This window comes from Falco naumanni, chromosome 9, assembly GCF_017639655.2.
Source record: "Falco naumanni isolate bFalNau1 chromosome 9, bFalNau1.pat, whole genome shotgun sequence".
In the NCBI taxonomy this organism is placed as follows: Eukaryota; Metazoa; Chordata; class Aves; order Falconiformes; family Falconidae; genus Falco; species Falco naumanni.
Window position 1 is genome coordinate 31,870,227 of NC_054062.1, and position 27,617 is coordinate 31,897,843.

At 39.6% G+C, this 27,617-nt stretch overlaps 1 protein-coding gene across 8 annotated transcripts in view; it reads right to left on the reverse strand.

The window, feature by feature from the left end:
- Positions 1–27,617, reverse strand: part of PCDH15 (protocadherin related 15) — a 443,015-nt gene that overhangs the window by 161,043 nt on the left and 254,355 nt on the right. For all 8 annotated transcript variants that reach the window (XM_040607327.1, XM_040607329.1, XM_040607326.1 and 5 more), the window contains 5 exons: positions 25,693–25,827; positions 24,427–24,576; positions 14,706–14,899; positions 8,117–8,249; positions 2,218–2,297 (listed from right to left, as the gene is read on the reverse strand). In XM_040607327.1, coding sequence (XP_040463261.1) covers positions 2,218–2,297; positions 8,117–8,249; positions 14,706–14,899; positions 24,427–24,576; positions 25,693–25,827 — 692 coding nt within the window. The remainder of the gene's footprint in view (positions 1–2,217; positions 2,298–8,116; positions 8,250–14,705; positions 14,900–24,426; positions 24,577–25,692; positions 25,828–27,617) is intronic.

Below are 27,617 nucleotides of genomic sequence, written 5' to 3' on the forward strand. Positions count from 1 at the left end.
ACCGATTGTGCTCAGGTATTGCCAAAGAAGAAAGAACAAAACCATCTCACATCCTCAGATAGAGAATAAAACAGATCTAGTAGGTAGATGTAAAACTGGTAATTTTCAGTACTCGTGTCACACAGGGATTAACTGATAGGCTCCAGGATGCAAGAAAATAATCCAGATGAGAAAAAGGAAAAGAATCATGTTAATGGTCTCTGCCTTAGCCTTAAAGTATCTAAAAATGTGTTTATGAAACATTGAGATAAATTACCGCAGCCTTAACATGCCACTCACATTAACTATATGCCTTGTTTAACAGTAATCCTACTTTAATTTCTTATCGAGACATTTCAACATCTAGAAAAAAAAACGTGCAAAAGGCTGAAAAAAACTTTGCACAATTTCCAAAAAAACAGATGCAAGGAGAGCAGGAAGGAGAAAACACTTCAAAGAGCTCTTCTTGTTACTAAGAGGCAACAGATCAAAAAAAGACAAACACTAGCCTAAGTTTGTGCTGAAACCCTTAACGAGGTGTGATGTTCAGACGCATGAGGGGGGGACATGAGGCTGGTGTGTGTGTTGGGGGGTGTCAGGCTGCCCGTGATGGGCCCTAGGGGCTGGGTGGGATCAAGGAGGGTTCCCAGCCACCCCTGACAGGCCCTGGAAGGTGACACCTGCAACTGCTGCAAGACTGCTTGTGAACGCACAGGGGTGGTGCTGTGTCTGCAGCCTTCAGAGAAGGCACCAGATTTCTTAATTGTTTTCAGACTGAATTCACAGCTGTGAATTCACCTGCCACCTTTAACATCTTGACTTCTGAGTATTGCCACCCTTTTTACATCCAAAGCTGGACAATACAGAAACTGCCTAGGATCTGACTTTGAGAATACCTTCACACCACAGGTTTGGCAGGCCAGGAGTTGTCCTGAATTTGCACGCTTTTTTTAAAGTTTCTTTGGCATGGAGAACTTTCAGGATTTTTATGGTGGGATGTGAACAGTGCTGTGATAAGCACGAACTATACAAAACAATTACCTACTGAGTAGCCCCCTTTTCAGAGGTTCTCTCACATAGCCAGGCACACTCTTCATTATTCAACTTCCAAAGGTCACAGAGTAGGTCAGACCGACCAAGCTTCTCTGTGTTAAGGGGAGGATTGCTAGCATCGCTTGTGCAGAAAACCCTGCAAATCCACGCTGTTCTGGAGCTATGAGGAGCTATGACTCCCAACACTTCCTCTGAGCTGGTAAACAAAGCACACCTTCCCTGATTTGCACGGAAAACTCCAGCACTAAGCAATGAATAAAAACAGCAGCCCAACACAATTTCCTGGTCTTGCCAGCTCAGTGAAACAGTCTCCTCTCTCTAAACTGTCCCTTTCCTTGCCTAACAAGTCTTTATTATTAAAGGGCCCACCAATCCTGGTGGATAACATCAGCAGCATCTCTTGGGATTGTCAAGGCTTTTTTCATATTGTTTCCTAAGTGATTTTATTCTCCATGTATGGGAGATTCATCACAGTGAGTGATCTAAAGCTTACTCAGAACATACAGACCTGTTTCTGTACAATCTGTCCCACGCACCAAATTAGAACAATTTTTTGCAATTACACCTGCACCAACAACAAATAAGACCCAAGTTACTTTTGTACCATCACCTACCACAGGGAGTCAGCTCACCACCCTCCCTCCTTCCTATGAAGAAAAAAAGATACTTTGAAGTGTAAATAATAGCTGCTTGGGTAAAGTAAAGAAGGGGGTGATGAGACAGGCACAGACCTAACTGGTGCTTATAATTTCATAATGTACCCTTGGTTTCTAACTCTATTTAAGTTGGTATTCAATTAAAGGAAAAGATGTTTTAAAATAATGCTCAAAAGACTTTCCACTACAGACTAAAACACTTGAAGGCAGGAAACTAAAGCAAAAATTGTCCCTGCCATTAGTCAGAAGCTGACAAGTATAACGTTTTTAATTAATCTCTGGTCACTCTTTTAAATAGCATGTTTCCACCTCAGTGAGTTTCACCTACTAAAGTGTTTAAAATAAATAAATATTCATTTGTAAAAAACTCCAGAGTACAGTATCATTCACAGAGCTCTCATTAACATCTAAGAGCCAATCTATGGAACAGCTGAATATGTCTGATTACAAGTCTTTAGTTTTGCTCTCAGCCCACATATTCACTTGACTGAAAAGTTACAAGTCTGTTTTCTAAGGGTTTTCCACTTACCTTTGAGAGAGATTAAAAACTTGTTGAGGATCTCCATTCTGAATGAGGTATCTTATAGGGTCACCCTCTCTATCAAAAGCCTTTAGGAAAAAAGGGGATAAAATTAAGTCAGTTATGAAGCTTTCTTTTCTTTCCTTCACTTGACAAAATGGAAAATTAACTCCATAAGTTTTATTGAAGTTATCTACAGGAATGACATCAATCTCTCTATTTCTAAGGCAAGAGTGGTAATTACAGATGTTCTACTTAAGATAAAGCTGTAGCACATCAGAATTCTTATGCTACAGAGAAACGACAATATCCTGAATACAGACTTTCAAATTGCTACTACATATATACACGCAGCATCACAAGTATGAAATTCAGGCTTTATTCAAGTACTTTTATTTTTGTGCAGCTATAGACTGATTAGACTGAACTTCTTGTTTCCTTTGTTCCTATTCTTCATTTCCACTTCTTATCCTGTTTCTTCTTTCTGTTAGTTTACCAGAACCTCATTCCTTTCCCTGATGCTCCACTGAGCAGCGTAGACACTGCAGCATTCACCCTCCACAATAATTTGCTTTTGGGAGGGTGAAGATCAGGATAAGATCTTCAAAAAAAGCTAATAAAGGCATCAAAACAAATATATTCTACCTACTAGATGACAAAAATGCTTTTCAGAAGTTAGGTAAAATCTTTCGAAGTTAAGCTTTGGCTACACTATTTCCAAAAATGGCCATAAATATGCCATGTAATTGTTACTTTTTTTTTGTCAGATGTACACACATCTTTTCTCTCAAAAGAGCGTAAAGTGTTTTTCAGAGAAAATATTGTCTACCGAACTGTCTCCCAAACTGTCTCACGGTTACAACAATTTAGCATTCAAAATCCAAAGTGATGAAGCACATTATCACAGGGGAAAAAAAGAAGAAAAGATACTGCTATGAAAATTGTAAGGCAGCCAACCAACAAGATCAAAGAAAGGCAGGATTTACTAGGAGACAGGTGAAAATAAAAAAGAAGATAAGGAAAGAGTATTTCTGTTTCACATTTTTCAAGAACCATCCTTTTTCTTATCTATTCCCTTTAAGCGTTTGCTGGAGACTACAGTCAAGGACTGGTTATCTTTAGATTGACCACCTAAAAAGCAGTTCTTAAAAAATAAAGTGAAAAAAGAAACAGCAACACCACCCCCTGCCAAATTAAGAACAGAAGCACAAACTATTCCAGTGTGCAGACAGAACAGGGAATCTAGTAAGAAACCAACTTGCCTTAACCAAAGGAAGCATACAGAAACTATGGCTAAGTCAGATGATGGGGACTTGTATAAAGAAAAAGCAAGCACAACTATATGAGGACAAAGTCAGAAGAAGTTGAGGTAAAACTGTAATAGAAGCAAAAAAGAATACAAAGAGGGACAAAGAAATGTTTAAATTAAAAAGGAAACTTGCGGAGTGTGGTACCTTGCCACCGTATAAAAGCAGAAAGGATGATGCTGAGAATGTCAAAGAGCTAACTAACAGTTCTTGTATTTCAGCTTCAATCAAGCAGCAAACAAAATTAACTGTGGCAACAAAGGGGTAAAATCTCAGATGAGAACTGGGAAAGAATAAGGCAAAGAATATGTACATAAATAGAGCACCTTTAAATCATCTGCTGAAATTAAAGCCTGATGAAATTCATTGTAATGTATAAAACCACCGACTAAAGCAAACTCAAAGCCATTAGCAGTTTTCTTTGAAAACTCTCAGAGGACAAACATGCTGAAGGGCAAACAAAAGGTACATCTTTCACAGAGGAATGAGCCAGGAAATCACAGACCAGACAGGTAGAGCTCAGTTGCCAGAAAACCACAAATAATCAGATTATTTGTAAGTACCTGTGATGACAATATGGAGATGGATAACACAAAGCTAAATTTCTCAAAAACAAAGTATGCCAAAGCAATCTAATCTTCTTTTACAACAGGACAACAGGTCTTGTAAATAGGGAAAAAGCTGTGTGTGTAATAATGTATCTCAGCCATAGTAAGGCTTTCACACTGCTTTATGTGACATTTTCACAAACAGGTTTAGACAACATGGTCTCCAAATGGAAGACAGGATTAAGCAAGAAAAAACCGGACCATAAAAATCAAGGTCAGACAGCAGTGGATAGCATTTTGTATTGACTAAATTCTGTAAAGGTGTGTATGTTTCTCCCAATACCAATCAATATTTTCATTAACAACATCAGTGACAGAACAGGAAATTTGTTTATAAAATCCATGGATGGCACCGAGTGACAGGAAGTGCCAGCACATTAGAGGGTATGAGCAGAATGCAGATATTCTTATGTGGAACATACGAACAGTCAGGAACTGACTCAGTAAAGACAAGTCAAAAAGCGTTAGCCAAGAACACAAAACTACAGAAATACTGGATGCAGAAAATATGACTAGTTGGCACCTCTGAGTATCATAGATCATAAACCACCAGAATCACACTGTTGGTTCTATCTTTAGAGCTCCTTCGTATTCTTTTTACTTCATCTGCAAGGGAATCCTGTCCTCACTGCACATTTAAGGCTATCTCAGACGTTTGTTTATGGTCTATATTAATTCATAACAAGTCAGGTGACTTTCAAAAAGACCAAAAATAAAAGACTTGTCTAGTTCATTTCATTTTCTCCTTATGTCCAAAGAAAATGTACTTTTAAATCAACATACTTTAAAAATCAGGGGGAAAAGTTTATCATTATTTTTAAAAACTTCTGTTTTCTTTAAAGCGAAAGTACAGCAAGTTATTATGCACTTAAGAAAAACACTGAAGACTTGTACATGAGAAGAGAGCAATCTATACCTATTGCTTTCCAGATCAATTGCATATAGTGACTTAAAAAATTGTGCACAATGATTTCATGTTGCTTCCTTGTTCAGCACACAACTGGACCATAACAGTCCTATTCGTTTTGCAGACTCCCAGAAAGTTTACAGTGTTTGTATATTATAATGAATAATGGCTGGCAAAACATGAAGCAATAAACACCTCCCAGGCATGCAATAAACTCTTGAGGTTTATTTACAAATTAATACTGTGGAGACCATTTAATATTGCATTACTTAATCTCAAATGTTCTAAATTAAAACACCAGTCACAATCAACTGGGTACATTATAAAATAAATACTAGTGTAAGAAAAAATATCTTTCCATCATCTGTATAAAAAAACTTTAACAGAAAAGGAATTTTTATTTTTAGAACATGTATTTTAAAGTAAAACAGGCAAATTTAAAACACCTGTATTTGCATTGTTATTGGCACTGATAATTTGCAGATCTTTAGCTATGATAACTTGGAAATATTTCAAAAAGCTTGCTCATTCTCTCCCAGTTTTTGTAATCCTTAGGCTGTATGCAGCACTACCAAAAGATTTTCGATAGAGTTACAGAAACATAACCTCTTAACCCTACTGCATCAACCAAAACATACATTAAGTCCAAAAACCGTAATGTATCAATAAGACTACTCATGAAATGAAAAATCAGCATGAAAATTTACAGATGAAAACACTTGTTAACTATTTGAGGTCTGGTAATATTCCATATTACCTATGGAATACAGGCAACACCTTAAGGTATTGTTAAAATTTCACAAAAACCCCAAGATAACTAATTGGTAACTTTCTGTTTGCCTGGAAAAGACAGCACAAGATTTCACAAGCTTAAATAATCAGTTTATGAATGTTTAAAATGTCCTGGCCAATTCTGCACAGGGAATGAAAAAAGATGGAAGACAGAAATATACTCCACACAATAAAAGTCCTTTAATACAGATGGGCATATTAATGCAGAATGAGGCAGTTGTACTTGCCCTATAAAGACAATACATCTGCATTTCAGGCCCAGGACCACTGGCCTACAAGAGATACAGTCTTTGACTAATCCTGAAGAGATGAAGCCATGCATCTTTGTGATTTAACAAGTAATTATTTTTCATAAACAGGAATTGCCTAGCTGAATTCAAGTAATGCATAACATATTGGTAATGCAACATAAATCTACATTGCAGTAACTAAGTAGAAGACAACATTTTCTGTGCATTTCCTAAGCTCTTAAAACTAACTGATGCATTTCACTCTCCTAAACACAGTAACTCATAATTTCTGGGGATCCTGGGCATGTAGCAAGAGAACGCCCACTGCTATATCACCAGAATTCTCACTAGCATCCAGGCTAGGAGCAGAGTAGCTTACACGACAATTTTGCATCTCCTTTGCCCTGCCTGCCACAAGCTGGCTCTCCTGGATTTACTCAGCACCCTTTACCAAGGATCATTTGAAAAGCAAAACAAATTCTAGGTAAAATGCTTGGGGTTTAGTGCAACACTAAAGCAGACAGACTATTCCAACAATGAGGTTCACTTTCTAACCACATTTAAATTGCATAAAATCCTTAAATACTAAAACTTGCTAATAGTTTTTCTGCCTCCATGGATCACTCAGCCCTTCAGCCATATATTCCAGCACCTGTCAAGTAAACACAAATGTTTTGGTTTCTCAGCATGCTCCTGGTTCCTGTTACTCTTTGGGGTTTCCAGAACCAAGCATCTTCCCACCAGTGAGGAGAAGGCTCTGAACAGCATGGCTCTTCAATTCTGAGCTCACTGAAGGCATTAAAGACACGCCAGAAGTTAATTTTCAGCACTGAGCTAAATGAGTCATTCTCCCTCAGCGCAGTTGGCTGTATCAGCTCAACCATCTATAATAATTTTCATCTTTCATCAGCAAATGATTTTAATTGAAACTTACCCATTCACCTGCATCAATGACTCAATTAGATTTCCTTTATTTCACACACTTCAATTTGGATTATTTTTTTCCCATGTGTTTACTAAATGGGCAAAACACACAGAGCCACACACTTCAGCTAGTATGAGCTGACATAATTCCACGGAGTTCAATCGACTTCAATAGAACACTGACTGAAAGCAGGTAAGGCTGTTGCTGTCTATGGTTTCTGTTTACTTCAGACATCTCCAGCCTTCTTCCTTTGAATGGCTTTATATGAAGTCTGAATCATGCTATAATGTTCACAGGAACCATGCTCAGAAGAGTGTGCTATACTGAGTTTATTGCTTTAGACTCAAAGCCATAATATTAAGCTCCTGATCCCCCAGAAGATCAACTACAACCTAAAGAGTTGTAATTTATCTACATATTTTGCACAGCTGGCCTTCAAGATGTGGACAGAACACAATGCAGCAAAAGCTTAGGGAACAGTAAATAAGCTAGGAGAAAGCTGATACATTAACCATGCAGCAGCACGCAGAGAAGCAAGCTGGGTCTGCAAACTGTGTCATGCAGCATTATTTATAAGCAATACTGGACTAAGATGCTTTCACTGCTTCCACTTGCAGAGCTCTGTCAGGCAGTCAGTTAGTACAGGGACTTCTACTTTTTGTTAGACTGGTAACAGTAATAGCTGCATACACCAAGGGGAGTAATTAATCTTCAGATGCTTTTCAAAAATTACAGGCTAAAGATGGCTGAGGGCCAAAAACCTTGCTGAAATTCCACATGAATTAGGTGCGGAAGGTCTTAAGCTCCTCTGATTTGCTGGCAAACATATATATAGAGATTTTAACATAACAAATCACAGGCCTTTCAAGTTTTAAGCTATTAATGGAATTTTTTTCTTATATACTTCAGTCCCACATGCAACCTATAGAACCTTCTAGCACATTTAACACCAAAAAGAAGTTACAAAAATATCAAAGTAAGCACTTTTCCTATATGGTCCATGTAAAAGGGGCTATTTATTACAATTAAATAATTTTCAGCCCCTATAAACAGTCCTTGCCACTGTATGCAAGGACTGGCTTCTGCATGGCATGGGCACAGAGGGAATGTAGTAAAGGCTTACAGGGAAGCATCTGTACCTGCAGGTTTAACAAAATGGCTCCAACTCTCATGGCCTCGCTGACTTCAAGGCTGTACATCAGCTGGGGAAAACGGGGAGGGCTCTGGTTGTTGGGTGGAAGGACCTCAATGTAAACAGTAGCAATAGAGCTCCTGCAATGCAAGGAATAAAAAAAAAAAAAAAAAAAAAGTCAGAGCTAGTCAAAATCAATAAATCAAGAAACACAATGCAACCAACATCTATTTTATACACTCCATGTTCTCTAGGCTCTAACAACCTCCCCTTGCTCCTTTAAAAGCTTCAGGACATGTTTTTCATTCTGCATCAAAAATAAAGCAGCCTGCCATGTTAACAGAAGAAAAGCTAAATAATTTTCTTAAACGTAGTGCAAGTGTTCTTTGAAAAATAAAGCAGTAAGGTACCAGTGCACATTCCACACAAGAAGATGACTCATGTCAAATTCTGATGGTAACTTCTCCTGCCATGCACAATATCCATCCTGGAGTATCCCTGCTGTCATTCAGTTTGCTACCTTTCTTTGGAAGAGAGGTAACAGAAAACGCTGATAGAGAGGATAATGCTGGGAAAAGACTGATGTACACAGCTTTGTAATAGGCTGCATCAATACTGTGGTTCACACAAATAAACCCAAGCCCATTTCAGACCAGTGAGCCATGGCAATACAGCATACTACAAAACCCACACCAAGGAAAAACCTGGCAAACCCTTCAACTGTACTGAACCCCTAACCTGTATATACAGCAAACGGCATTCCAGTTTTCAAGCTGAAGGATCTTCTGGAACATTTGACACTCACTACAGACCATGGAAAGACCATGCTGTAGGGACACTTGCTATTTAACTGCTCCAAATTGAGAAAGGGAGCCAAAAGTCTCCCTGAAGTTGAATGAGACTTAAAATCTGCTTTAATGGGACCCTTCTCTTGCATCTTTGCTCAGCTATCCCACCTGCCTTCTCTCTTGTATGTTAGAACAGTTCCCCTGCCCCAGAACAAGACCCTGACGTGAGCAAATGTTACACTGCAGGTGCAGATTTCCTCTGCATAAGCCCTTTGACAAAGCTGGTAAATCTCAGGCTTTAGGGCTGCAAGAAAGAAATCACTTCAGGACAAATGGATTTGTCCCAGTTTTTGTGCCTGTGCCCCACCGCCCACCCCTTCTTTTTTGGAGGATGGGGGGAGGGAAGGGAGAAAAGCAAAACACACGCACACTGAGCTACTTCTTGCAGGGCTAGCACGTCCAGGGCATTTTTAGAGACTCCTACCAGAAAACACCAACAGCACCTGTGTTAACTGATAAGAGTTTATTTAACACCAAAACGACACATCACCAATGATATTTTTCATTAGCTGTCCAGGATTCTGATGCACGCCCAGTCACCGCTGTATGACAGGTGCCTCCCACCGCTCTTTGCCAGCAGGTGTTATAACTGCGCACCACGAACAGCAGCTGGGCAGACCATCGCTGCAAGACCACGACAGAGAGCTACGCTTTAGAGGCTGTGTCACACAGCATGCCGGCCATGCTCCAGATAACCAGCCATGAACAGCCCTGTCTCGAAAGCCCAATCCCATCTGTAGGTAACTGCCGCAGAATGAGCTCCGTCCCTAGGGGCACATCCACCAGACACAGCCCGCGCCCCGCAGCCACCAGGAAGGGATTGAATCCAGCCTGCTGCGCCCCACCGCTCAGCTCGGCCACACCTTTTGGCCAGCTTGGAGCCTCCACACTGCGAGAGCCATTCGCTGCCGCCTGCTCTGCATAGGAAACAGGCTCCTCAGTTGTGCTGTGGGGTGTGGGTTCCGGGGGCTGGCAGCTGAGGCTGAGGGTCCCCGTGGGGGGAGCTGGGGCTGCCTGGGGCGGGCACAGCCGGTTCCAGCTGGTTCCAGCCGCCCTGCAGCCGGGCACAGCAGCCAGTCCCCTCAGCCTCAATGGGTTTAAGAAAGGGGCAAACAGGAGGAGGATGAGGGAAAAATGTGTGAGGAACAGCGCTGCAAGCACCGAGGCGGGAGGAGGTGCTCCAGGCACCAGAGCAGACCCCCTGCAGCCCACAGGGAGATGTCGGTGGGGCAGGAAGGAATGGCGGAGGGGCTGCTACGGACTGACTGTAACCCCCATTTCCCACCCCTGCACCCCTCAGAGGCAGAGGAGCTGGGAAAGAAGTGAAGTTGAGCCTGGAAAAAGGAGGAGCTGGTGGAAATTGTTTTAGTTTCTTGATTTCTCACTATCTAAACCCATTTTAACTAGCAATCAGATAGTATTCCACAGGTCAGTCTGTTTTGCCTGTGACAGTAATTAGTAAGTGATCTCCACCCACAAGCCTCCTCACCTTATTTTCTCCCTAGTCCTGTTGAGGAGGGAGAGGGAGAGAGCAGCTGGGTGGGTATCCAGCAGGTGCCCAAGGTCAACCCACCACCTGTTTCTTAACAATATACACAACTTGACTCTAACGAGCCTTAAATGCTCAACTTCCCCATCGCTAGCTATATCATGGCAGCCTAGCGAACACCCATCTGTGCCCCAAACCCCTGGCTATCAGCTAGTCCAGGGCAACCCTGAGATTCCCACAGACAGCAATGCTGTGGACACTGGCTTGCCTCCCCTGCATCTCTCTGGAGCAAGTGCCGGATTCATGTACATCTACAAATACAGGACATAAGGATCCTGCTGCTTTGAACATAATGGTGAGGTCCTTATTTGATTTAATCAAACTTCAAACAAATGCAGAACTTGCACTAAAACGCATCAGTGAATGATAAAGCTTTCCCATCTGTCATCTCCTTGGGCATTAAAAGAGATGAATTTGAAGATTACGGACTCAATGAATACAACCAAAACTAGTGTAATCAAGGGAAGATGGACAATTACAACTAAAGTCCATGATTAAGTGTTTGATTACCTACTTATAAACTACAGTTATTTTCCTGACTTCTTCCTATTTTAAAATACTCCCTCATATCCCACTAATCTTTTTGAATTGATGTTCCACACTTACATTGTTGGAGTAAAAAAAATACAATCACCAAATGCTTAACAACAGACACAACGAATTAGCAGACAAAGTATCACTTGAGCACCAGGGCTGCATATTTTCTTGGGATAGCTGCTGTCTGTGTATGATGTATCCATCCAAATAGATGAGGTTTAGTGTACATTTTTCTTCCACTGCTGAATATTTAATAAAATATATTGTTCTGTGTATTTTTTTTCCTGATTCTGCTACATCTTAATAATACCCAAGCTGGCTTATTGTCTATCAAACTCTAAAAATATGTTTTCCGTTCACCACAATAGTCAGCAAATATTCTTGAAATCTTTAAGATAAGTTCAGAGAACTAAAGCACTAGTAGTCTGCAAATTAAAAGTACTATATTATTAAACAGCTTTTTTTTTGTTTAATTTCCAAACTATTTTTGATAAGAGCTTTGCAATTTTTACCCATGCATTTTGTGTGTGTTAGGTACAGCCCATTTAAGCAGCTGGCAAAATCTACTTTGGCATGGGCAGGAAGACAGGTGAGCTTTCCAACTACTCCAGCTGGTGTTTTAATGCTGCAGGGACAGGTGAACACAGTAAGAACAGAACAGAGCTCAGGAACTGAACAGTGCTCACAAATTCACACAAGCATAGAAATATGGCTTTTATGCTACTCCAGCTAAATGGTAATGCTAGGAAAGCATGGTCAACAAGCCACTGAGACTGCGTCCCTGTCTCTGCTTTAATTCCACATGCTTTCCACACACAACTATATTATATAATGTATAATGACTATATTTATATACATATGGACAAACATATCTTTAGACAAACAACCCCTGGATACACAAGAGAAAGAGAAAGCATACTATTCCAGTGCATGCAATAATAATCTTATGATCAGGTAGTTTCTAGATAGGGCTTGATCTGGCAGCTCACTTATCACTAAGTGACTTGTTTCTGCTCTACAGGAATCTGAGGTCAATGGCAGAAGGATAAAGGTCTGAAACATAACTGTTTAAAAATGTTCCTCTCATTTTCTTTATTAGTAGAAACTGCTAATCACTATATGCTTAACTATTGCTTCAGTTCTAAAAAGCTAAACTTCATCTTTAAAATTTAATACTTTGTATAAACTTAAAATACTTAAAGTACTGAAGTGTACTTAAATATACTTCAATAACTTATGTTAATGATGCTTGCTATAGATAGAAACTTTAATAATATGCCAAAAAAATCTTGGTTTATGCAGTCATCCACCAAGAATTTAATGTGTCATAATATGCAAAAAAACTACACAGAATGCATTTCAATTTACATTTCTGCTCACAAAGGCTACAGGGCTACAGTTCCTAAGCCAGGTTTAGTAGGTGGGTCTTGCTTTGTACATAAGCAAGGGGTAACTGAAACCCAGTCAGTTTTCACATGACTACAGTTAGACTGGTATGTCCTGCAGCAGAATCCAGAACTGGGAAAAAATGCTTAATATTTGAAACTAGATCAAAATCCTTCATTTATTTATTTTACAGGGCACACACCTCACCACCTGCACAGATACGTAATGTCTGGCTAGACCTAGCCCATTCCTAGTAGTCTCAAATACTGGTTACTGCCTCCAGCAAGGCAATGCAAACCACCTGCACATGTGACAACTTTGCAGTAGAAGGAGCAAGAAGTTCATATAACCCCAACTAAGAGATGCCAACCACCTCACAGCTGGAAGGAAGGAACTAAGGAGATGCAAAAGGACAGTTTTGAAGACCTCAGGGCTGTAGCTCACATGACCTGTCCCTGGCTTTTCTCTCTGTAAAATGGCAAGAGGCTGCTTCAAGCACCACCAGCTCATGTCTGTTTTTTCAGCCTTACAGAAAGAATCTAAAGAAGCCAGTGAAATCTTTTTATCTCAATGTCTCTTACCAGACAGTAAGAGTTGTCCATGTTCTTTCTCCATGTCACCTCACTGAAGTTCTAGTGGCCCTCCCTCCTGATTTTTTAACCTTCTCAGACACAGAAAAAACAGCCCTGGGCCTTAAATACACCTCAGGTCAAGGCCAGGCTGGCCCCCCACCCCATCCACCCCCTCCCCCAGCTATGGGAATACTGCCTAGATGGAGTGGGTTTTTTTGAACACACATTAGAAGCTATGTAGCAAATTACATGCTGTAATTCCATAAAGGGGCGACAAGCAGAAACAACAAGCAAGGGGAGCTTTTCCACTTTTGAAGATTACTGCAATAAAGACATTTTCAGAGGAAGCACATGCTTCCAACATACATCATCAGAAGTATGCATTTGTAGACAACAAAGATTTCTCAAACACAAAAGGAGCCGATAGCAATCAATGTAGGGGCTACTGTTGCTGGGACCACACTGCTGAAGCTCTCCAATGTGGCATTATTGACTTTTGTCCTCCACTTTAATACTATGCTAGTACTACGCAAAAGTAACTACATAATAGTCCACAGTCTTCTCCTCAGCATCAGCACTACTATCAGCCAACCTAAGAGGGCTTATCAAGAGAGCAAGAAAGAAAGAAAGAAGAAAATTCAACCAGAAGACTGTGTTACCAGATACTAGTTTTATGAACAAACTAACAATCTATCAATCTGAATACTTCCATGATTGGAAAATGTAATTGTAATATAGGTGCACATTATGAGCAGCTTTCTTGGAGACATGACAGAAGCAGCAGTTCCTGAAGAAAAAGGAATTTCACAAAAGTGAAATTCCACTTCTGTGTTCTTTCCTTCTTAACATTCCCCATTTAAGGAAAAGAGAAAAGGTTGTGGGAGATTCAAATGCTAGAAAGTACTGTTTCTCTCTGTCTTTGGACAATGAGGCTGTCACATTATCAACACCAGGCCCAAAACGTGAGAGCCATTTTTATGCACCCCCTCCTATATCTGCATGAAATGACATTTGTGGGCAATTGCCACCATATGCAGAACACAAACTCAAAAGAAGCAGGTAGGTGGGACTCAATACTTCCCCCCCCCCCCCCCCCCCCCCCCTCCGCCCAACATGAGAGCATCCTATTCTAACCATACTAAATTTGCAGGCTGCTCTTCTTTATCAGCTGGTGGAGAACCGAAATAATTCTGTTGGTGAGAATTTAGGTCTTAGTGCGGGTACGGCTCACCATTGGGACAGCTTGTCGAGTACGTCTGCATCATGCCAAGTCTGGATGACCTTGCACGCCCTATACCTGCAGAGGTCTTCAGCTCAGCAACCAGACTGTTTCTGATCCTTTCTGCATCACAGCAACATGCCTTCTGAACAAAAGGCATCTCCTTTCTCATTTCTTCCTTACAGCTCTTCAATTTCTCTTAACAAAGGGGCATGCATAATGACAGCACAATATGTACTCTTTAAAAATAGACCATTGCAAGCAAATGAAACAATGAAAACTGTGTACTGTAAGGAAAAAAAAAAATTATGAACAAAAAGTGAAAGGGTTCTAACATGACACTTTTCCAAAATGAGATCCTTACACCAAACAGAACACATTGAATTGTATTCCAGTGCAGAGTTATAGACATAAGGGTGTCCCACACTTCTTAAGCACCGCTAAGCACTAATTAAAAAATTAGTTTCATTATAAGATTTTTTTACCTTCTCTGCGCAGGAGGAGCACTATCAGATGCTTTGACAGTGAGAGCATAGGATCGCCCCACTGACAATACAACTCCTGGAGCAATGGTGATAAGGCCTGTTCGGTCATTGATGATGAAGTCTCCCTGATCCCCAGCCAAAATTTCATACACTATCTGTCCATTGGGTCCCTCGTCTGCATCTACAGCGGTGAGCTGCAATTCAAAACCAGAATGTCAGCATGCATGGTTCAGTGTTGTAGCTTAATAGTTTTTTGTAAGGCAACTTGGTAGGGGTAGAGGAAGTACAGGGAAACTTGAACACCTGTAACATATGCAGTAATTTCTAATTACTGTACAACAAGGATACAATTTAAATGAAGGATAATAGGCGTAAAAGCATCATGAAGCAGAGAAAAACCGCTTACCTAAGATTGTAAGCGACTTATTTTAAGATATGAATTGATAAAACTAATTAAGACCAAGTTTACTCTGTGGACTGGAATTTATAATACTGCTGGGGGGAGGGGGAGGGTAATACTTACTGTATTGTAAATTTAACAAAAGGATCATATTTAATTACTGAATGTCCCCATCCCTCTCTATACTCTTCAAAGTGACAGTCTTTTTACTGCCTGAAATTCTAATACTCAGGTCTTGCATTATACGCCCTTGAGGTGTAGATCTGAAGAACAATCTCTGTATTACTCACATTGCGCGTACATAAAGGAAGGTGAGTGGAAGGGAAATGGCAGCTGCTCCCATATGGGTACACATGTAGGAAACACAGCCATGCACATCACACATGTGCAAAGCCCATGTCACATGGCAACACGACACCACCTACCTGAAGCTGTGCTTGTATCAGCCATTTCACATTCCCATGATAAATGCAACTGAGCATGTACTTCTGTACTTTGTTGTTTCTACACTATCTCTTTACTGGGACTGTGATTGCTCTCACATGCAGTGTTTCTTCTATATAATTGTAGGATTTTGATTCTGGGAAAATTCTAAAGCCTAATATTTTAGACCCAAATTATAATGATGAACATAATGAAACAAGGGGTTTCTTATCTTGCCCCTGGGAATGGCAATGGGTTTATCACACTTCTGTAGCATGCCATGCTACATCAAACATTTATACATACAGACAGAAATACAGCTCAGTAAACATATTTTTGCCAAGTGTCAAGTACCAGTGACTCTGACTGCCATGCCATAAAGCAAGTAACTAGCAATCTGAGATTTCATATCAGACCCCTGCTGTAACAGTCAGAAAAATATGCATCCATGCCTCAGACACTCCAGGTGACAGCCCATGTTCTGGCTAAGCCCCTTCCCCTCTCCTCTTCTTTTACACATATATAGAATAACAGAAGTTATTCTACATACGACCTATAATCACACAGCAAACAGCTCACAGTGCCTGCCACTTGACTTGTATTACTATAATTAAAATTGCATCTTAATTATCACCATATTCACAGCATTCTGTTACATTTAGGGTTGAGTCACCAAAGTACTACCAAACTACACCAGTACCTACCTCTGGACTAAGGCAGATTTCTTCTTCATATAGGGAATATTTTGCTGATACACACACTGGTGTCTCATTTGGCTCTTAATTTTGTGGACTATATATTACCTCAAACAGCACACGAGATGACATAAAGCAGTATGAGCAGTACTTGAACACCTAGGAGGCCACAGCCGCAGCAGTGGAGTGGAAACAACAGGTAAAAATGGCACAATGGGCTCCTGCTGTTTCCAGCTGCAGCCAAGCAGTCTGAGGTGGGAAATGGCAAGGGGAGCAAGGAGTTACTGCAGAGACCACCCCCCCCCCCCCCACCACCACCCCCCGGGATGTACAAAGTAAAAAGAAATCCCAGCCTCAGAAATTATTCCCTCTAGAGGTCCTACAGTGAGGATGAAAAAAGAATAAACACATAGCTTCTTGAAAGGTCCCTGCTGGCTTGCCTGCTTTGGCTTTCTTGACACAAACACTTATGCCAGTGGGCAACATTGCACGTAGGATTGTAAGTCCAGGATTCAAGAGTAACATGTGATGACACAAAACCTCAGCGATGACTGCAAAGTCAACTGCAGGATCAACAGACATTGTCTTAGCCAGAGCCAGCCAACACATCACGCTAAATATCTGCCTGCTGGACATACTCTCCTCATCCCTGGGGGCTCTCAAAGTTGACAGCATTGCAGACAGGTAGAGGAACTCACTGAAGTCTCTGCTACATGAGAATATAATGTAACCTATCAATCAATATATAGCACCACGCTCAACCTACAGCAGGTTACAGCCCTTCAGAACACTACCTGCAACTGACAAACCACCTTTGCCCCAGGATAGCTAAAGAACTGGAAGAGCAGAAATGAAACCTTGCAACTGGAACAAGAAGGAGATGAAGAATAAAACCCAGAGCTGTAACACTCAAGTTAATCACATTTGCATAAAACATTAAACACCAAGGGGAGTATGTAAAAAATGCAGGGATCTAGCTGCTTTACAGGATAATCTTGATTCCTTATGCACATCGGCTCAGTGAAATATTTTATGTAAAAATTCAAAAACTTGCTCAAAACCAAGAGCTAAGCCCACAACAGCTTTAAACCTAATACCTTTTAGCATTTCAGTTAATTTAAGTTATTTAGGTATATTAACAAAAGTGAGGTTACCTTCTTTGTTAGGAGTGCAAAGTATTAGTGCTGTTTAGGGACTGAGCTGCTTCATGGAGAACCAACCATTTTTAACATGGAATAGGTTGTACACAGTATTCACCAACTGAAAAGCATGTTAGTTACTTTTCTCCTGAAGTAATCAGTGTTTTCCCTCTTTCACATACAGCACAGTGATCCAAAGCAAATTTCTAACACAGAAGTATTTATCTAAACTAATTTTATTTAAATTTCTTTGTCATAGATGCCTCTCTCCAACAATGCAAATTGATCACACTTGTACTAGAATGAGCAAACCTTAATTCACCCTCTTATAGTATTTAGATACATACTGTATATTGAATGCAGGATAATCACTTGAAGTACCTCAAAAAAATGATGAAACAGAGATCATGTCCTCTTAGATGTTTAAAACACAAATTAATATCCATGTGCTATTTTTTGAGAACATGTCTACCTCGCTCTATATTTTCTTTTGAAATTCTGACAAAGTTACCCTATGAAGACTGCACTTTCAGAATGTGCTTTGCATTCCACCCATATGATGTCCTGATATATCAATATATCAGCTTGCAATGGTAGGTCTCAATACACCAAAATTTGGCGTATAAAACAGCCCCTCTACATGCTCCTAGGGTTCAGAGCCTAAACCTCTCTCAAGCTCCATTTCTTTAATCAGTTGTTTTATAGTTTCTATACACAACTGGTTGTGTTCATTAACCTCACAAAGAGTAACTGTCAAACTAAGTGGCACAGTTAAGAAAAGTGCTGTAATAACCTTCTTTACTGAACTTCAAAAGTAATATATACAAAGACATAAATAAAGGCTTTATGCAAAATACAAGGTCCCAAATATTTAATACCAGAATTTGGAACAAGGCCAGTTTTTACTGTGACAACATGAAAAAGGAAATTAATTGACTACACAAGTACATAGATTAATAAGGCTAATTAAACTTATAAATACTGAATGCTTGAAAAGATAAGTGATTTGAATAACATTTTTGGGGCAAAACCAGGAATTAAACCCAGAATTAAACAGAATTAAAGTTTAACAGCTGCCATAATGCATGAACCCAGAAATTCAGTCTCCAGCTGCCCCAGACCGATAGAGCTTCTAGTTAACAAGATTTGAGAAACACGGTCTAAAATATACAGAAAGGAATAGAAAACAAGATTTATTTTACTTTCCTAAGGAACTTTTTGCATCCAGCAGTATCAACTCCATTATATTAACATTTAATGTATTGAAAGTTTTGCAAAGTAGATGCATATTCTGCTGCAGCGAGAAGTGATTTTCTTGGAAAGAAAAGGAGACTTACAGTGATGGCCTTACAGCTTACAAAGACGAATTCTTGGTCAGTATAACAAGCTCTGTTCAGACTCATTTTATACTTGGAGGAAACTGGGCTTAAACATTTGACCTGCAGGCTTTCCACAGCAAAGCTGTTAGTGACCTTGCCCTAAACAGATTACATGATTACCAGCCTTTCCAGTAGCCCTCCATTTTTCAGCAAATTAAACATTCAGCAAAGTTGGTCTGAGTCGTACTGACCTACAGCGAATCCTGCAGAAACCCTGAGTCACGCTGGTTCACCTCCCAGTGGTTGCCATTGAAATAAGTGTTCCAGTCTAGCAAGTGCAAGGCTCCAGAACCACATTCTGTATGCACTCACGTCATATTAACAGCGTTAAAGAAACAGTACAGTTGCTCTCCAGAGCAGCACACCCGTGAAAAATGCAACCTCCTCATCCTCCTAGGGCTTAGCAGCGCAACTTAGCCATTAGTTGCACTAGGAAAAACAGTGATGGGTTTATGTATGTCAGGGGCAACCAGGATTGCGATGGAGATACTCCTGAATTTCAGTCAACAAAATGTAACACTAACAGAGTAGGTCAAAATAATTTTTCACTATCTTCTTCAGACATTTCATTAAGTCTCTATCCATTATTCTCACTTGAGTATATAGGTACATTTACTGAGAAATGCAAACATAACCCAGTTGTTGATTTCTGTTTCAGCTAATAATGTTTACTTTGTAGATGGAAATGAATATGCTGATGGACTGAAGAAAAAGGGTGGCATATATCTACATAAATAAAACCTTAAATGTGGTTTGGAGATGACTATTTCAAAGGTATCCTCCGAATTGTTCTGTGGCTTTATAACGAAATGCATATTTAAGAGTTGTAAACTATGAGCACATGCCAAGCTGCAAACTCCCAAACATATCTCTAATACATAATTTAGTATGTGCCCATATGCAAGAATGGCTTGAGTCACATGTGTGTATATGCAGAGAATGGAAAAGAAACTGTTTAAAAGAGACAAAGTGATCCAGCACTGAGAAGCCACGTTTGAGGTAATGGTAGAAGAGTCCCAGAGGAGGCATTTATTTAATGGCTCTGAATAACATTTGTCCCAACCTACAATTGAAAGCACCAGTACTGCTAAAGACTAATTCTACTGTGAGCAAGAGGTAAGTGACAGAAACTTTACTGCTTGCAGTTTTACCATGTTTTATCTTTCCACTTTCATTTCTGACCTCCAGCATGATGGCTGTTTATGTTGTGATGTGTGAAGTTAAGTGGCCTGTGTAACCAGACACAGGGGCAGGATCTCCAAATTAACTTGCACTGGTGATCTTAGGCAAAATTGTTTCAGCTCGCACAGGGTGAACAGGCAATGCACTAAAGTATAGCTCATTATCCATTTTCAATCACAAAGTTATTTAATTGTTCTTGTAAGAGCCCTGGAACATGGGTCATATGACTGCAACAGGAAATTAGGTAGAAATTAAGGTACACAGATTAATTAAAATAGGTTATTTTGTTTTCACAAATTTAAGGCGGAGTAAGACCAAGCATATATTTCTTAAGGTCAGTTCATGAGTTTTTCTGTAAGGAGCACATACACAAAAAATCTCTTCATGGGGTAAGGAAGTCTTTGATCTTCAGGCAAATCTACGCAAAGATTTAGGTGGATAATTTTTTTTGCCAACCTCTGTCCCTTCTCAGCTCTCATTTTCTTGCTCAGTATTCCCTGTCCCTGCATAGTTTATGCTGTATATAGAAATGAGAGCTATCTAAAGAAACAGAGAAGATTTAAATTACTTATGTAAAATATTATTGCATTAATTCTGCATACTCCAACCACTAATGTGTAACTAGTTTAAATATGTGAATCACAGGAAGAAACTACTAACAGAAAAGTGGCAAACAGGACAGCAAAACTATAATAACATAAAACCAGATAAACTTCAGTACTTTAATAGTTTTAATATTAATCAGTTTTTCTATTCATTATTATTTATACATTTAACTGTTTTAAATGACAGATTTCTCAAACAGCTGTTTTCTCTCTCAGGGAGCACAATAAAATACCTATAAAAGCAGAAGGAAAAATCAGACAAGAAATTCTCAAGCTGAAAGGGACAGAATATACAGACATTTAAACTTAGCTGAGAAAATACCATCCTCAACCAAGGCCTCAAAATCTCACAAGTACTCAAAGTAGACAGCTGCGATAAAAACTTCCCAAATGAATTCTGTTTTCACACCCCAATGGTACTGCCATAGCCCCTGTCCAAGAAGTCAGGGAGCAGATATTTCATGCCCTGTTCTGTATCCTCAGAAAGTGGGAGGAGGTCATTCCTATAAAGGGGACAAGCTCCTCTATCATGATATCCACCAAGTTTCTGAAAAATTCCCAAGCAGCCATGCAAAGCTGCAACTAAAACGTATAACTGGAAGGCAAAAGGTGTACTGCCCACCATGACCAGGCCTCCCAGGAGAAACCAATGCAACTGAGTAGCACACAAATTTGTTTCCACTGTTTTACTCAACCCTCTTAAAGGCAGCAAGGGAAAGGGGAAGAGGGAAATGCCTTGCTCTAACCACCTGGGGGCCAGGGGAAAATGAGAAAACAAAAATTTAATTTCACTATTAATGAAATTTTTTCCTCTTATTTGTGGTTATTTTCAAGCAGAGCCTAAGGATTTTTTAATTTACTTTTTTTAAGACTGTACCAGACAGCAAACATAATCTAAACTATTAAGTAATACGTTTTGGGGTTTTTTTTAGGAGCAAAATCAAAACAATTTCCCACAAAATGGAACAAGCAAGTAAGTACAAACTGGGGTTATTTGTACGTTTTCATGCAACTGCACTCAGAAAAAAAAAAGCTAAAATCTTTATACCTTATTACTCTCAGGATAATAAAAGCAAAGCAGCAACTACATGAGAGCACTTATAGTGCTATACCAGAAATTAACAATTATTTAGAAAGATGACATGCTTCATAAAAGAAATAGTTTCTTGATCACCTCTGAAAATAAGTCTGAATAGAGAGATAAGTGCAAGCCAGTGGTTATGTGTAAATGATTATGAGATTGTACAGATTCACTGAGGTCAGTGTTCTTTTTCTAACCCACTTTCTCTGATTACGGAAAGTGTTTTTTAAAGACTAATCTTATCTGACCTGGGTCATTTTCCTCTGGGAAATACCACAGCTGATTGTCACCTCACAGCAGACTCACAAATGGTTCTTAAACCAATGATTAGATAGCATTACAAGATGAGTTTACAACTACATACAGAGAACAAGCTATGTATATCATCAAAATCACATTTAAAAAAAAAAAAAAAAAAAAAAAAAAGGTCTGTTTTCCATTTGAGAAGATTTTTATAAAGCAGAAATAAACCATGATCAGGCAGCACATACCTACATTCCTGGCCTAAGGAAACACACAGGTATTCGTGGCACCACAGACTTGGTGGCTAATTGTAACACCACAAGACAAATCCCATTTCTCACACTCCTATAACACTGAATGAAAGACTCTGTGCCAGCAACCCAGGCAAAATAACAATGTGACAACTTCCTAAATACCCCAGTGACCTAAAATCTTTATTACTGGCATTATCAGAGTATGCAGAAATCTTAAGATGACTCTTAGCTTTTTTTATGCCAGTTAGTTTATACACTCAGATCATCTGGCAATGTAAAATTAGCTGAAAAACAGCCCCTCTCCCTGAAAATCCAGTTTTCTACCCTCCACCTCTGGCCACATTATAAATCTCACATAATCAGAAAGCAACCATGTGTTGACCTTGCAGACAGAAGTGTGGAGGAAGGAAAATCTCACTCTCAGAACTCTTACATTTTCCAAAATAATTTTCATTTTTAGCAAAGGCAAGTTTAAGGCCTCAAATTCCTCACTACTCATTTCCAACTTCACAATGTCATTCTAATAGAGATCTGTTCCAGATTGACTTCAGGCATTAGCTAACTTCAAATACTCTGCACAATATTTGCATCTAAACTTTTCTTCTTCCCATTTCTGCCCTTATGCTTTTTTGTCATTGCAACATTTCTAATCTGCACTGATCTGATCAATGCTCTTTATACAAGCAGTTACACAGCATCAGTGTGAGAAGGCAAAAAGGTAACTGCTGCAATTGACAGTGTAGGAGCAGGAACACAACAGTCTCTCAGACCAAACCTGCCCACAAAGAAGTAATTTGTGTCTCCACTAAGCTGATTCTTGTGGCACTAGCCAATGCAGATGGCCTTACAGAGCCACTCTATTGCTTTTTCCCAGAAGAAACTATTTACTAAGGAATCTGTACTCCTGCTCTTTGCACACCTCGAGGGTCTGAAAATATTTGCAGTTGAAACACCAGAAGATGTTACAAAAATCAAGAACAGCACATTTCCTTAGAACACACAAGTACTTTAGCATTGCAGCTGTTTCAGAAAAGCACAGTAGCTGCTCTACTTCAACCCAAGTATCATAAACACAACTCAGGGCAGCTCAGAGCATCCTTAAGGCCAAATCTGGGTACTCAAACCATTTTTTTTCATACATGTTGCAATTTCATATAGCAACATCTTCTGCCTCATGTTTCACTGTATGTATCTCTGTACCTTAAATATCAAGTGAATGTATTGTACTTCCAAAATCCACAGGGAGTTAGCTCCTTATGTCAATCCCTACGCACAGCTCCTGAGCTCTACCTGCCTTTTGCTCATTCAGAACAACAGCATTTGGTCTCATCCCCCCCACAGCCTTGTGCTCCAGTTTCCTTCCTCCACCTTGAAGGAACTTAATTATATTTAAAACTTTCTTTCCCTCAAACCTTGCTGAAAATGTCCCCATGGCTCTCACTGATGCTTTTCAAGCACTTGCAGCCCAGACTGATAAAGAGACAAGAATAACATTAACCAAGATCCAAAGATGTGAAATGCAGCAAATGAATACAGCTCAAGTAGGGCATATGCCAAAACAGACACCGAACTCTCTCCTAATATTGTTAAATCACTGCTACCTTCAAATGCTTAATTTCTGATTATATTACTATATCACCTTCAGCTGATTAATACTGCCCCCCCCATACTCCCACTGCTTTCTACCATCCTTGAATACCAGCCTCCACTAACAGATTCTTCTCATCCAGCTAGACTGGAAGCACCCTGGAGCATGATTGAGATCTTAGAAGAATTACCATCCCAAAAATCCTTTTTCCATTAACTTCAGTGCCACCAGGATTCGCCTCCAGTCCGCACTGAAAGCTAAACAAGTGCTTGCAAACTTTAATTATTAAACACTGCTTCTCTCTCTGGGCCTGTCTTCAACACATTTTGCTCATTTGCTCTACAAACAACTTAGGCTTCCGTAAAACCCAAAAAGTTTTATGACATGGTAAACCATTTCTGGTTATGTTCTAATGAACTGTTTACCTTTCTCCCAAAATGTTTTATTTCAATATCCCACTAATACAGGAGAAATTTTTTTCTTCAGAGATTTTTCAGATGAAAAGGTTTTATAAAACTTCAGATGAAACATCTCAACTATAGCTATACAACTAAGACAGGCCTATCCTTTAATATTAGCAACTTTTTAATAGCTATGTAACTAATGAAGTAGATGGAGACACACAAACTTCATTTCTAGCTGTTTTCAGTGCATTTCCAGTTTGTATCAGCAAGACCATCTACTGCTAACAAAAAGTGCATTAACAAAGCTAATAAAAAGACCTGAAATTACCTTTATAACGCCTTCCCCAGGCCTCATATCTGTGTAAATCTTGACATTGTATGATATATTGGAGAAGGTTGGGGAATTATCATTTGCATCAATCACCAGGATATTCACTGTCACTGGGACACTCTCCTGTACACCATCAGAAGCTGCCATCTTTGGGGACGGTGAAAAAAAGGCAGAAGAGGAACATTTTTTAATACTGTGCTTTTAATACAATTCCAAGTATGAGAAAATACAGTATGACAACCAAAAATCAGCATTTCATTTGTCATTTTTGTCTGCACTTACAATTACAGGAGGCTTCAGCTGAGCTTGAGCCTGCAGTGTGCGAGACTTGGGGCAAAATCAAAATGAAACAATAACTTTAAAACACACTGCGGGGCAGAAAAGCAGCAGTAATGAGAGGGAATAACCGTTTCCCAGGGTTGGGGTCAGGATCTGAGCTGAAGTCCATGGTTGGAAGAGCAGAGCCTGTCCTCAGCTCTGCTGAACACCCCCCAGGAGCAGGGCCTGGCCACAACAGCTGGCAAACCTGTCTAACACTACCAGTTTCACCTGGGCATAGCCACACACAGGAGCTGCTATACATATGTTAAACCTCAAAGACAGCATTTTAAATGGGACTTAAAGAGCTAGAGGCCTTCTTACTCCACAAAGGAAATGTGAGCTCTCCTTTCAAATGTCAAACAAACAGAAAATATGGAGGCATTGACTGGGGACCCCTGCAGAGGAACAGGGTTTCCCTACAGCACATTTGCAAATTACTTTAGGGCTGTTGTTTACTCACAGACTGGGAAATGCCTGAAGGAGTATTTTGTCCATTTAACCTTTTTTTTTAAATAAATATTGCTGGTTGTTGTTTCTGTTAGCCTACTTTATTTTGTACGAAAATAAAGTGTAATGGCCATTACAGGTGTCATGTTCCTAGCTCAAGGGCTGAGAAAAGGCAAAGGTAGCCTCAAAGGCTGAGCTGGGTACAAAAGAGAAGGGTCAGGCTGAGGAGAAGGATATAAGCGTGGGACCATGGAGATGACGCTGGTAGAGGGACCTAAAATGTTGCTATCATACCAAAGACATGCATTTTGGAAGAGCACACTACCCCAATTATCAACTCCCCCTGCCCCACCCCCCTGCAGTACTGCTGCTGCTCATCCTTCACTGTTTTGTTCCTGTGTCGTTTTAATGACCTACAACAATGTTATGACTAATGATTTTTCAACGCTTGCTCTGATCAACACCTTGATGTGCCTTCAAATGCTTTCAGCTTACCGAGAAAGTGTAAAGCTGCTGGACTTCTCTGTCAACAGGCTGCAGCAGGGTGAGGTAGCGGGTGATGCCACTCTGAGTCACAGTGAAAAACGCATTGTAATCATTCAGAAAGAGATGGAGCTGGGGATCCTTGGTCTTTAAACAACATTTAAAAAAAAAAAAAAGAAAGCATTTTATTATAAATTCATATATACCATTAATTTTCCCATTACTTAATGCAAGCGCTTGTTTTAGATGAAACCTACGTAAGCAGAAAGTAGAAATACTGTGACTGAATCTACAAAACTGTTAAAAAAAAAGTAAAAAATAACACTGCTGATCTAACAATCTAATCTTCTTGATGAAAAATGTATTGAAAATACACTTAAACCTACAGAGCAAGTAAACCCAAGGGTAAACAAATCCGTGTATCTACTGGTTTTAAATGATGCTTTTCTTCATTAAAACAATATTTTTTGGCCAAATATAACTTACCAATATAAGAAACCAGATCCAAGCTTTTGCCTTCAACCATATTACAAACAAAACTTATCTTGATTAATGGAGCAATAAAACAGTTGAGTTGATGCTATGAAAAAAATAAGCATATGTGCTGAAGTAGATCTCTAAGAAGATGCTGTTCAGAGATTCTCTTTATGTCTCAAAAAGGAACAAAATATATTGATGCAGGATTATGAGTCTCTCAGCTGATCAGGTGAAAACCATAGTGAAGCAACTGTGGTGTAATTTTCAATAGAAAGTAAAATTTAGGGTAGAGGAAAAAAAAGGCAAGTCAAGGCATTGTAAATTTGTTACTCATGTTTTCCCTAGGTAACCTTCTGCAAACACAGATTTCAGGTCTGGCTGGCTCCATGTACAACTAGGTGAGCACCAAGAGTGGTGCTGCAGTGTGTGCAAAACCACGCGACAACATAAAGACAAGGCAATGCCTCAGGCATCCTGAGCAACCACGCAGGAACTCATCCTTCCGTTTCCATCTTCTCTCCTAGCATGCTTGGCAGATTGTAAGAGCACAGGGAAGAAGAAATGAAATGTTCTCTGGGGAAAAAGACTGAAATTAATTGGGGGGCAAACAGAATCTCTGCTAGCAGAAAGGGGAAGGAATATTTCTGCCAGGGACAGAATCAGAAGTTATTACTGTACTCACAGGGAACAGAGCAAGTTAATTAAAGTCCAGAACCTCAAGCTAGTTCCTTCCAATGTGAATTTATCAGAAGGATACAAAGTTGCAAAATGGATTTACTACCCATAGTCCTTACCCTGCAGTTTACTGGATGCCAGCACAGAGCAGGCAAAAAAGGTGTTTCAGCTCTGTATGCACTGAGCGTTCAGAAAATCCCCCCAAATTCAGGCATTGTTCTGGGGTGTCTGTCTTGTTGAAATGACAGAAATGTGATTCATGACCAGAATGAAATATCTCAACATCTTCCCCATCTCTTTAAAGATGCAATTGAGCTATTAAACTGATTAGACTGCAAGGATCATTCTACATTACAGTTAAATTTTAAAATAAACTACATTACCTTTTATTGCCTACAGTATTCCAACAAACATTTCTATGTCCTTGTGTGTAATCTTGTTAATATAACCTGACTTAATGTGCTACTCACAGTCATCAGTTATTTAGGTTATTTCTGTTACGTGAGGCGAAGTTACAAAAGAGGAATGCTAATGTGATCGGGCAAAGGACAAAAGCCTGGGAGACGAGTCCTATAAAAACTGTTTTGAACTGTCCCAAATAATGTGGAGATAAAGAATCAGAGGACTAGTACCATGAACAAAACATAACAGAAAGTCCAGTGGCTGAACTTGGAAAGTGTTTTTACCAGCTCTTTCCAACACAATTTTACAGAACCTGACCCATACAGGGTAGGACACACAATGCAGTCAGAAATAGCTAAATTCAACAAATTATCAAAAAAGTA